At 42.7% G+C, this 13140-nt stretch overlaps 1 protein-coding gene across 1 annotated transcript in view; it reads left to right on the top strand.

The window, feature by feature from the left end:
• GPR143 (G protein-coupled receptor 143) overlaps positions 1-13140 on the top strand; it is a 47892-nt gene that overhangs the window by 14375 nt on the left and 20377 nt on the right. The window contains exons 6-8 of the mRNA XM_044768160.2: positions 563-671; positions 3710-3827; positions 5208-5451. Of these exons, the coding sequence (XP_044624095.2) occupies positions 563-671; positions 3710-3827; positions 5208-5451 (471 nt within the window). The remainder of the gene's footprint in view (positions 1-562; positions 672-3709; positions 3828-5207; positions 5452-13140) is intronic.

The raw sequence follows: 13140 nt of genomic DNA, 5'->3' as shown, positions 1-13140 counted from the left end.
TGTTTTGTATGTAGGATGCTGCCACAGCATGGCTTGATGAGTGGTGTGTAGGTCCATGCCCGGGATCCAAACCTGCAAACCCTGGGCCACTGAAGTGGAGCACGTGAACTTAATTACTACGCCACTGGGCTAGCCCTGTGCACTATTCTTATAATAGAAAATATAAACCTTTAAAAATATTTTTCTGGAACTAGTAAAATCCCAAATTTAATTAACAGTACAATACTAATGTCAGTTTCTTCATTGTGACAAATGGGACCGTGGTGGTTATATAAGATGTTAACCTTGCGGGAAGCTGGGTATAGGTATACAGAAACTCGCTGTACTATCTTTGCACATCTTATGTAAATCTAAAATTATTTCAAAGTAAAAGTTTTAAATATATATATTCCCTCGAGTCCATGAGAACTGCAACTTGGAAGCTGTGAGGAAAGCCTGGCGTGCTTGGCTTTGTGGTCTTCTGGCTTTGCTCATGGGCTCACCTCTGTTTTGGTTCCCTTCCTTGTCACTCTGTAAATGTAAATAATGAAGGTGACATGCAGTCCCCCTCTGTTCTTCACAGTGGCTTCTTTACTAAAAGGAAGACAAGGTATTTACACAGAGAACGAGAGACGGATGGGAGCCGTGATCAAGATCCGATTTTTCAAAATAATGCTGGTTTTCGTTATTTGGTAAGCTTTCTTCTACTTTTCTTTTTTCTTTTTTTTTTTTAATTTTTATTTTTTTCGGATGTACATCGTATTTCGAATTCTGTATACATTACATCATGTTCACCACACGAACACTAATTATAGTGCATCCCCTCACATGTGACCCTAATCACCCCTTTTGCCCTCCCCCCTCCCCCCTTCCCCAATGGTAACCACCAGTCCAATCTCCAATGCTATGTGTTGTGGGATTTTTTTGTCATTTTTATCTTCTACTTATGAATGAGATCATATGGTATTTGACTTTCTCCCTCTGACTTATTTCACTCAGCATAATACCCTCAAGTTCCATCCATGTTGTCACAAATGGCCGGATTTCGTCATTTCTTATGGCTGAGTAGTATTCCATCGTGTGTAAATACCACATCTTCTTTATCCATTCGTCCCTTGATGGGCACCTAGGTTGCTTCCATGTCTTGGCTATTGTGAATAATGCTGCAGTGAACATAGGGGTGCAAGTATCTTTATGCCTTTGTGTTTTCAAGTTCTTTGGATAAATACGCAGCAGTGGAATAGCTGGAGCATATGGTAGATCTATCCTTAATTTTCTGAGGATACTCCATACTGCTTTCCATAGTGGCTGCACCAGTTTGCACTGCCACCAGCAGTGAACAAGGGTTCCCTTCTCTCCACACCCTCTCCAACATTTGTTGTTTCCTGTCTTGTTAATTATAGCCATTCTGACCGGAGTGAGGTGATACCTCCTTGTAGTTTTGATTTGCATTTCCCTGATAGCTAATGATGTTGAGCATCTTTTCATGTGTCTGTTGGCCATCTGTATATCTTCTTTGGAGAAATCTCTGTTCAGATCTTTTGCCCATTTTCTAATTGGATTGTTGGTTTTTTTGTTGTTGAGCTGTATGAGTTCTTTGCATATTTTGGATATTAACCCCTTATCTGATATGTGGTTTGCAAATATCTTCTCCCAATTGTTAGGTTGTCTTTTCGTTTTGTTGATGGTTTCCTTTGCTGTGCAGAAACTTTTTAGTTTGATGTAGTCCCATTTGTTCATTTTTTCTTTTGTTTCCCTTGCCCGGTCAGACATGGGACTTGAAAATATGCTGCTCAGACCAATGTCATAGAGCGTACTGCCTATGTTTTCTTCTAGAAGTCTCATGGTTTCGGGTCTTGCATTCAAGTCTTTAATCCATTTTGAGTTGATTTTTGTGCATGGTGTAAGGGAATGGTCTACTTTCATTCTTTTGCATGTAGGTGTCCAGTTTTCCCAACACCATTTACTGAAGAGACTCTCCTTTCTCCATCGTATGCTCTTGGCTCCCTTGTCGAATATCAGCTGTCCATAAACGTGTGGGTTTACTTCTGGGCTCTCAATTTTGTTACATTGATCTGTGTGTCTGTTTTTGTGCCAGTACCATGCTGTTTTGGTTACTATGGCTTTGTAGTATAATTTGAAATCAGGGAGTGTGATACCTCCAGCTTTGTTCTTTTTTCTCAGGAATCCTTTGGCTATTCGGGGTCTTTTGTTGTTCCATATAAATTTTAGGATTCTTTGTTCTATTTCTGTAAAAAATGTTGTTGGAACTTTGATAGGGATTGCATTGAATCTGTAGCTTGCTTTAGGAAGTATGGACATTTTAACAATGTTAATTCTTCCAATCCAAGAGCATGGAATATCTTTCCATTTCTTTGTGTCTTCTTCAATTTCTTTCAACAATGCTTTATAGTTTTCGGTGTACAGATCTTTCAACTCTTTGGTTAAGTTTGTTCCTAGGTATTTTATTCTTTTTGTTGCAATTGTAAATGGGATTGTATTCTTAATTTCTCTTTCTGCTTGTTCGTTGTTAGTGTATAGAAACGCAACTGATTTTTATACATTGATTTTTGTATCCCACAACTTGACTGTATTCCTTTATTATTTCTAAAAGTTTTTTAGTGGACTCTTTAGGGTTTACTTTTCTTTTTTAATTGTCACTGGGAAGGGATGGACAAACACCTTGCCATTTTGCTTTTCCACGTGTGTCCTGAAAGCTCCAAAGGGAAGAGTCTTTGGAAAGGAAATCTTGGAAACTGTGGTAGGTGCCCTTTGAGGAGATGCACGCAAGACAGGAAGGCGAGTCTGCAATACATGAACTTCTTGAAAGATATTCAAATCTACTCTGATTATATATAAAGGTCTTAGAACAAAAAGTCCCAAGTTTCGTTTTGATACCTCCCAAGCATATGAGTCTGTTGTTTTGTCCCATTGCTAGGGTTGACCTTGAGATAAAGCGCTTGCTGATGCCTTTTAAATCCACCCATTTGCATCAGTCTTGATGCTAAGATTCCTGGATCTGACAAGGGCAAGGGTACATCTTTGGTGTGATGACTCATAGCTCAGTCAACAGGGGGTAGAGAGCAGTTTTTCTCTCCTCCCTCTCCTCCCCCACACGTGTTCTGCCCCAGCGTGTCAGGTGGATGCTATGGAAACAGACCTGTAACCCATGCGAGGGAGATTGGAGTCAGGAAACCCTTCGCTTCGGTGAAGCGATACTTGAAAAGACAGGACATGCCTTTGTGGTGTTCATCATCTGTCTGATATGAGGAGGTTTGTTTGGACATTCTCCTAGGAGAGACGTCAATTAGCTCCCTCTAAAAATACACTGAGCTTGCCGTTTCAGACTTCCCTGGCCTACCAACAATAACATCAAAAACTTTGAACATAACATGTCAAGATAAGATTTGTTTTGGTCTCCATTCAAACGTTAGGTTACTCATTAAATGAAGAACGGGGAATTCTGGGTTGTGTGATATGCGCCAGAACCTTGCGGCTGCTGTGGTGGGGGGGTGTTACCTGTGGAAGGGCTGGGTGGTCTCCGCTTTAGACCGAGACCAGGAGTTTCATCTCTTGCATTCAGAGCTGGACGTGCTGCTTCCCCGTTGCTGCTGCAGTGTCGCGCCTCCCCGACTTTCAGGTCTTGGTAGGCGTGTTCGCCGACCCCCGGCGTTTGAAAACGAACTCTGTTGCGTGTTCTCTTTACCCTGGACCGTTTTCTTTCGAACAGTTGGTTGTCGAACATCATCAACGAAAGCCTTTTATTCTATCTTGAAATGCAACCAGATATCAATGGAGGCTCTTTGAAGCATGTCAGAAATGCAGCCAAGACCACCTGGTTTATTATGGTAGGTCAATCTTGATTTTAAATTTTCTTCTTGAAAAAAAAAAACATCAGAAGGAAAAAACCCCACTGAGAAGTATGGTGCATTATTATTGAAATATGTATTGAGTTGACCAGGTTCCCGGGCTGCCTGCCGTGGCCTGTGTCCCAGCTAGCTCACCTCCTTCCTCATTGGGATTGTTATTAAGTGGGTCTGACCCTGCTAAGCCCATTTGGCACAGTGTGTCCAGCCTTTCAGGCAGACTCAAAATAGCAGGGAGTTTATCTTGAAGAAATACTTCAGACTATGAAAAAGCCATAGGGATGAATGTATTTCTTGTAACATTATCCATAATTATAAAGCATTAGAGATAACCCAAATGCAAAATAAAGGAATGGTTAAGTAAATTGTGGTTTTTTCATCTTGATGGAATGTTATGCAGATGTTAAAGATGACAAATATGAAATCTCTAGTATCAAGTGAAAAATGCAGGATATAAAAATTATACTAATTATAACTACATAGTAACACGTGTGAAAAAATGTTGGATAGAAATACACGAAATGATAATAAGGTAGAAACACTGTAGGTGTAGCCCCCCCATGTTTTCATTATATTGTATTTATAATAAAAAATACATACATGAGCTGTTAGTAGGGAAGTACGTGTTGCCCTACACAGAATTAATATTTATGTTGCTTCGGAATTGGGGAGAATCTGGGGCCAGCTTGGTGGCATAATGATTAAGTTCGTGCGCTCCACTTAGGTGGCCTGGGGTTCACTGGTTTGGATCCTGGGCGCTGACCTAGCCCCACTCGTGAAGCCATGCTGTGGCAGCATCCCACATAAAGTAGAGGAGGATTGGCACAGATCTTAGCTCAACGACAATCTTCCTCAAGCAAAAAGAGGAAGATTGGCAACAGATGTTAGCTCAGAGCCAATCTTCCTCACCAAAAGAAGAAAAGAATTGGAGAGAATCTGAGTCACAGGACTTTATAATAAGACCAGCATTAACTACCTCCACCCCTGGGCTTTGATTTGGATTGTCGCTTGGTTCCTTTGGTTGACTTCATGGGTACTTACCATGCATAACTGTAGGAATGTTTCCTAGACTCATTTTTTGCCTCAGGAACCTTTGTTAAATCAAATTCTGACTTGGAAGCACAAGAGGGAGAGCCCCTCCCTCTGTGCAGGAGAGCAAAGCGGCTCTGGCGGAGGTGAAGAGACGATTGAGTCAGTTGCCCTGTATTTGAGGCTTTCCCTCTCCCCTCCTCTCCCCCTCCTCCCCTCCCTCGTCTCCTTCCTCTTCCCTCTCTCCTTCCCTCCCCCACCACCTCTATTTTCAGGCACCTAATTCCTACTACACTGCACTGACCTCCACGTGTCTTTTTGTCCTCTCTCCAGGGGATACTGAATCCAGCCCAAGGATTTCTCTTGTCTCTGGCCTTCTACGGCTGGACAGGATGCAGCCTGGATTTTCAGTCTCCCAGGAAGGAGATCCAGTGGGAGTCGATGACGACCTCGGCCGCCGAGCGGGCTTACCGGTCCCCAGAGGGCTCCTGTGTGCCCCATGAAAGCCTCACTTCCAGGAAGACGGTGCATGTTGGCGGGCACACTTCCGATGAGGCCCTGAGCATGCTCTCTGAAGGTAATGCCCCCTCTGCCAGGGCAGGTAGACTGCGGAGCCCCAGGAAAATCCTTTATCTAACAAGGAGGTGATATGTGGAGGAGGTGTCTGTGATATATGTAACATACTTCAGGGTGTGCTTGGAAAGTTACACTAGCTGACATTGATGCTAATCTTGCATGTCGTCATCCACTGCTCCTTTTAATTTTTCTTTTTGATCTGAGGAAGATTTGCCTGAGCTAACATCCATTGCCAATCCTCCTCTTTTTTTTTCCTTAAGGAAGATTTGCCTGAGCTAACATCTATGCCAATCCTCCTCTATTTTTTTGTATGTGGGACACTGCCACAGCATGGCTGGCGAGTGGAGTAGGTCTGTGCCTGGGATCCGAACCCATGCACCAAGGCCACCAAAGTGAAGTGCTTGGAACTTTAACCATTCGGCCACGGGGCCAGGCCCAATCGCCTTTTAATATTTTAATAATGCTTTTTGTTTAGTTATTAAGTACTTGTATTGTTATAACCGACTCCTCTCTGGGCTGGATGGCATTTTGGATAGGAGATAAATTGTCACTTCAAACCCCTCACTAACATTTGCTGTCAGTGAGTGGTATGACATGATCTCTGTCGATTATGGGCGTAGTTTCATTGGTCCAGCTCACTTGGGGCATTTAAGATGAAAAGCCCCTCCGCCAATGCTGGCTCTTCCAATCTATCCTTTGCGTTTAAAGACTCTAGTGCTGGGGTCTTCAGACTGTGCTTCATGGAACTCTAATGTGGTTCTTTAGGTATCTAGTAAACGATTCAAATCCCAGTCTAAAATTCCTGTTAAAAGCTCTGAGGAAAATAGTGCCTACTCAAATGCGTTGGTAACCAAATACTAATCCCCCCAGGCTCACCAGCTATTAACTTGTCCTACCAGGTCAGCTCAGAGTAACGTTCGCCTGCCCTCTTTGCTTAAGTGAAGACCGTTACTGCACAAAATTGAGGTTGTCTTGCCCAATGCCCATTAAAAAAAGCCAATTATTACGGCATCAGCTTGTGGGGAAAGAAATCAGCTTTATTGCTAGATGGACCTGCATGGAGACAGGGGCATATGCTCTCCCCAACCCAGGGCTTAGGAGACAAATTATGGGCTGAAGGGCAGGGCGGTTTGAAGCGTGGGATGGATGATTGGAGGTGAGGAGAAATGAGGGAATTGATGATCTGCACAAGTGTAGTCAAGCTTCATGCCTCTTCATAGGACACGTGTTCACAAAATGGTGGTGTTGGCATGATCTGAGGGTGGACTTTTTAGCTCCTTGACATCAAAAAGGTCCCTCAACAGGCATCTGCACAGGCCCAGTTGATGGGGTGGTGGTCTCAACTGGCCTGAGCTGGTCAAGGAGTCTCAGTTCCTGAAAAGGCACTCTGAATTACTCTGTGGATAAGGTGGGGTCAGTTGAACTGATCCCGGAGGACCCGTGGTTACAAGACTATCCTGAGATGGCAACACGAGCTACCTGAAAACGGTTTCAGTTCCAGCTCCTTAGCCATTTAAAACAAAATGTCCTTTATAAGGTGTAATCCAATCAAAACACAGGGACAGTTGCATGTTGAAGTTGAACTATCTTGGGAACCTCAGTTTTTGGGTTCAGAGTGTTGTGTTGACTAAAGCAGTGTTATGGTTCTAATTGATCACATTTATTTTTATGTAATCCAAATTGTAACTTATGAGATAAATTTTTGCTAGTGTACTACTCTTCTCTGTTTGTGTTAGGGTTCCTTGTAAGGTTTTGTTTTAGCAAAATTATATCTTCTGGGGCCGGCCCAGTGGTGCAGCAGTTAAGTTTGCATGTTCTGCTTCGGCAGCCCAGGGTTTGCTGGTTCAGATTCCGGTGTGGACCTACGCACTGCTTGTCAAGCCATGCTGGGGCAGGCGTCCCACATATAAAGTAGAGGAAGATGGGCATGGATGTTAGCTCAGGGCCAGTCTTCCTCAACAAAAAGATGAGGTTTGGCGGTGGATGTTAGCTCAGGGCTAATCTTCCTCAAAAAAATAAAATAAAATAAATATCTTCTGATGAGGAAAAGAGATTTGAAAGTCACCACTGACATCCACAGAGTTTTAAGTGACCTAATGATTCGTGGTGTAGAAGCAAATGGGTTCTTCAGAGGAGGTCTTGGGGAGCTATCATTTTCTGGCAGCCCACTGGGTGTCTAAAAAGGAGGGAAGAGGAGCTGAGAATGGTTAGGAACTTTGACCGAGTGTGTCCCGGGGCAGAGAGGCTGCTTTGCCTGTCCTCGGCTGGCATTGGCATTGGGTAGAAATGGACCTGATTTCTCTGTTCAACCTCCTACCCACCTATTCTCTTCCTTCAGAGCAGGTTTCTCATCCTTGGCACTGTTGGCACGTAATGCTGGGTGATTCTTTGTTCTGAGAGCCATCCTGTGCACTGTAGCATGTTGAGCAGCATCCCTGGCCTCCACCCACTAGATGCCAGGAGCACCATCCCCCAGTTGTGACACCCAAAACTGTTTTTAGTGCAGTGAGTTGTAAAGAAGCTCTAGAGATTTAATGCACAGTATAGTGAATATAGACAACAATATTGTATTATAATCATCAAATTCGCTAACAGACTAGAACTTAATATTCTGACCACTAAAAAGAAATAATTATGTAACATGATAGAGATGCTAATTATCCCTACAATGGCAGTGATATTACAATATGTAAGTGTATCAAATCAATGTGCTGTACACATTAAATTTGCAAAATGCGGTATGTCAAATATGTTTCAATTAAAAAAAACTGTTCCTCGTGGGGAATGGCCCAGTGGTGTAGTGGTTAATTTCATGCACTCCACTTAGGCGGTCTGGGGTTCGCAGGTTCGGATCCCGGGTGCACATCTAGCCCCGCTCATCAAGCCGTGGTGTGGCGGCATCCCACATGTAATAGAGGAAGATTGGCACAGATGCCAGCTCAGGGCCAATCCTTCTCACAACAACAACAACAACAACAACAACAAATTGAGGTATAATTCACATACGATAAAATTCATCCTTTTAAAGTGAACACCTCAGTGGTTGTCAGTATACAGTATCCACAAGGTTGTGCAACCATCACCACTGTCTAATTCCAGAACTTTTCCATCACTCCAAAAAGAAACCCCACACCCATTACAATCCCTTCCTATTCCTCCCTCCCCCCAGCCCCTGGCAACCGATAATCTACTTTGTCTTTGTGGATTTGCCTGTTCTGAACATTTCATATAAAATGGACATTTGTCTGGCTTCTTTCGGTTAGCATCATCTTTTCAAGGTTCATCCACATTGTAGCACGTGTCAGAACTTCATGCCTTTTACTGCTGAATGATATTCCGTTGTACGGATATACCCATTCTTTGTTCTGTTAATAACTACTGGTGACTGCCAACAGCTCCTCCAGGTTGGGAGCTGTGGGGCGTAGGGACCAGAGACCTGCAAGTCTTGCCCTCAAGGATCTCACAGTCTGTGGGAGAGAATTAAAAGAAAACTAAGAATAGAATAATCAATGGAAATGCCAGTTTGGGAAAACCTTGGAGAAAAAAGAAAGCACATAAGGCAAGCCTTTTGAGGAAAGCAAGAAATGCAATCAGTATTTTTGATTGTGGAAAGGAGTTCTGTAAAAATAGCAGCTGTGCACTTAGAGCCGCAGTGCTGTGTTGTTAGCTAACATCTGTTGGGTCAGGCTTGTCGAGGATTTTGACGCACACAGCAAGTTTGCAGTCAACCACTGCCACCTGCGAAAACGTCTGATGTAGACGTGCCGCTAAGGCGGTGCTGAGGGTCTGCAGTTTCTATCTCGTTACCCTCGGAACCTCTGAAAATTACCCATAAGGCACACTTGTCACCGTTTTGTATATTAATCCTATGCAAGAATTTGCGTACATTATGCTAAAAAGAATTGAGAGGGATTTTACTCAGAAGTGGAATCATTTAAGTGTTTTGCTGCCTAGGACACTTCAGCACATTTACGAAGATCCCACATCTGACCATTGGCTGTCATCACTGTTGTCCTCGGGGGACAATTTTAGGATTCCCTCTAACTCTTCCCTGGCCAGTATGTCTCTGGGCCCTTGCCTGTCACCTGAGAACACGCCTCACTTCTCTGTCAATGGTGGAAGAACCTCGAATGTCCTGCAAATATTCTTTCCAGAGGCTTTGCCAACTTGCAGGAATGTTTTGAGTTCTCCTCCCTCCCTGCCTGTGGGCACAGGCTCGTTGGTGGAAAGCCGGGCAGAGGAACTGTGGGACGACGTGAGTCCTCACGTATACCCACTCGTCTGCCTGCTCTAACCCTCACCGAGCGGAGCTGAATTTGAGCGAGTTCAGCGTGCGTATAATGTTACCTCTGTGCGTAAAGTCAGGGAAAACCCTTACGCAAACTGTTTCCCTATTGATGGAGCCTGAGCAGTGGGACCTGAGCAGGTAGAGAGAAAACTTACTCCACATACAGCTACGAGGGTTTTCTCAGAACAAGAACTACGACTCCTTTTTTAAATATACACGTGTGAACAATAAGAGTAATGACTCCAATTTATCAGATGGTGATACCACAAATTGTCTCCAAGAAACTGGGTTCTAAGCTTCTTGAAGAGTTCTCAGCCCACACACTTCCAGGCTTATACTGAAAAAGAATGCGGAGGTTGCTTTTAACCTGTCACGGTGCTGGTGCTAATGAAGGGTTACCTGTACTCGAGTCTTTTCTCTTTGTAAGAATCTGTTTCCTCTGTGGTTGTCACAGCATTTTGGCTTTTGTGGTCTCTATTCTTATGAAGGTTTCTCCCCATACCATCACTTTGTAAACTCCTGTTCTTCTTATTTGGGGTTATGTCCATTAATCCAACTGATAAAGGAGAAAGGAAGTATCAGTTAAAGGTCCAAATAATGTTTCTCTAAAGATTGCCATTTAGTAAACCTATTCCACATATTTTTTTTATTTGAGTTCATAATAGTTTGCATCATTGTGCAATTTCAGTTGTACGTTATTTCTTGTCTGTCACCACATAAGTGCTCCCCTTCACCCCCTGTGCCCACCCCCCACCCCCCTTCCCCTGGTGACCACTGAACTGTTTTCTTTGTCCGTGAGTTTGTTCATGTTCCGCATATGAATGAAATCATCTGGTGTCTTTCTCTGTCTGGCTTATTTCACTTAGCATAATTCCTTCCAGGTCCATCCATGTTGTTGCAAATGGGATGATTTTGTCTTTTTGTGGCTGAGTAGTATTCCATTGTATATATATACCACATCTTCTTGATCCAATCATCAGTCGGTGGGCACTTGGATTGCTTCCATGTCTTGGCTATTGTGAATAGTGCTGCTATGAACATAGGGGTACATGTGTTACTTTGGATTCCTTTTTTTTCCCCCCGAGGAAGATTAGCCCTGAGCTAACTACTGGCAGTCCTCCTCTTTTTGCTGAGGAAGCCTGGCCCTGAGCTAACATCCATGCCCATCTTCCTCTACTTTATATGTGGGACGCCTACCACAGCATGGCATGCCAAGTGGTGCCATGTCCACACCTGGGATCTGAACTGGCGAACCGCAGGCCGCTGAGAAGCGGAACATGCGCACTTAACTGCTGCGCCACCGGGCTGGCCCCTAACTTTGGATTCTTTTTTTTTTTCGATTTTATTTTTTTCCTTTTTCTCCCCAAAGCCCCCCATTACATAGTTGTATATTCTTCATTGTGGGTCCTTCTAGTTGTGGCATGTGGGATGCTGCCTCGCATGGTTTGATGAGCGGTGCCATGTCCGTGCCCAGGATTCGAACCAACGAAACACTGGGCCGCCTGCAGCGGAGCGTGCAAACTTAACCACCCTGCCCCGGGGCCAGCCCCTGGATTCTTGATTTCAAGTTGTTTGAGTAGATACCAAGTAGTGGGATAGCTGGGTGATATGGTAAGTCTGTTTTCAGTTTTTTGAGGAATCTCCATACTATTTTCCATAGTGGCTGCACCAGCTTGCAATCCCACCAGCAGTGTATAAGGGTTCCCTTCTCTGCACACCCTCTCCAACATTTGTTATTTTTAGTCTTAGTGATTATAGCTATTTTAACAGGCGTAAGGTGATATCTTAGTGTAGTTTTGATTTGCATTTCCCTGATTAGTGATGTTTGAATATCTTTTCATGTGTTTATTGGCCATCTGTATATCTTCTTTGGAAAAATGTCTGTTCATATCCTCTGCCCATTTTTTGATCGGGCTGTTTATTTTTTTGTTGTTCAGTTGTGTGAGTTCCTTATATATTATGGAGATTAACTCCTTATTGGATATATGATTTGCAAATATTTTCTCCCAATTGGTGGGTTGTCTTTTTGTTTTGATCCTAGTTTCTTTTGCCTTGCAGAAGCTCTTTAGTCTGATGAAGTCCCACTTGTTTATTTTTTCTTTTGTTTTCCTTGTCTGAGAAGACATGGTATTTGAAAAGATCCTTTTAAGTTCAATGTCAAAGAGTGTACTACCTATATTATCTTCCAGGAGTTTTAGGGTTTCAGGACTTATCTTCAAGTCTTTGATCCATTTTGAGTTTATTTTTTTGTGTGGCGTGAGATAATGGTCTACCTTCATTCTTTTGCACGTGACTGTCCAGTTTTCCCAACACCATTTACTGAAGAAACTATCTTTTCTCCATTGTATGTTCTTGGCACCTTTGTGGAAGATTAGCTGTCTATAGATGTGTGGTTTTATTTCTGGGCTTTCAGTTCTGTTCCGTTGATCTGTGTGCCTGTTTTCGGACCAGTACCGTGCTTTTTTGATCACTATGGCTTTGTAGTACATTTTGAAGTCAGGAATTGTGATGCCTCCAGCTTTGTTATTTTTTCTCAGGATTGCTTTAGCAATTCGGGGTCTTTTGTTGCCCCATATGAGTTTTAAGATTCTTTGCTCTATTTCCATGAAGAATGTCATTGGGATTCTGATTGGGATTGCATTGAATCTGTAGATTGCTTTGGGTAGTATGGACATTTTAACTATGTTTATTCTTCCAATCCATGTGCATGGAGTCTATTTCCATCTCTTTATGTCATTATCTGTTTCTTTCAGTAATGTCTTATAGTTTTCATTGTATAAGTCCTTCACCTCCTTAGTTAAATTTATTCCTAGGTACTTTATTCTTTTTGTTGCGATTGCAAATGGAATTGTATTCTTGAGTTCTCTTTCTGTAAGTTCATTATTAGAGTATAGAAATGCCACTGATTTTTGTAAGTTGATTTTGTACTGTACAACTTTACTGTAGTTGTTAATTATTTCTAATAGTTCTTTGATGGATTCTTTAGGGTTTCCTATATATAAGACCCTGTCGTCTGCAAACAGTGAGAGTTTCATTTCTTCACTCCCTATTTGGATTCCTTTTGTTCCTTTCTCTTGCCTAATTGCTCTGGCCAAAACCTCCAGTTGAATAAGAGTGTGTATTCAACCTTATGTTGAATAAGAGTGGTGATAGTGGGCATCCTTGTCTTGTTCCTGTTCTCAGAGGGATGACATTCAGTTTTTGCCCATTGAGTATGATGTTGGCTGTGGGTTTGTCATATATGGCCTTTATTATGTTGAGGTAATTTCCTTCTATTCCCATTTTGTTGAGTTTTTATCATAAATGGTTGTTGGATCTTGTCACATGCTTTCTCTGCATCTATTGAAATGATCATGTGGGTTTTATTCCTCAGTTGGTTGATGTGGTGTATCACATTGGTTG

This window comes from Equus asinus, chromosome X, assembly GCF_041296235.1.
Source record: "Equus asinus isolate D_3611 breed Donkey chromosome X, EquAss-T2T_v2, whole genome shotgun sequence".
Classification (NCBI taxonomy): Eukaryota; Metazoa; Chordata; class Mammalia; order Perissodactyla; family Equidae; genus Equus; species Equus asinus.
The sequence above is the reverse complement of the archived record's forward strand: the minus strand, read 5'-3'. Positions and strand labels throughout refer to the sequence as shown.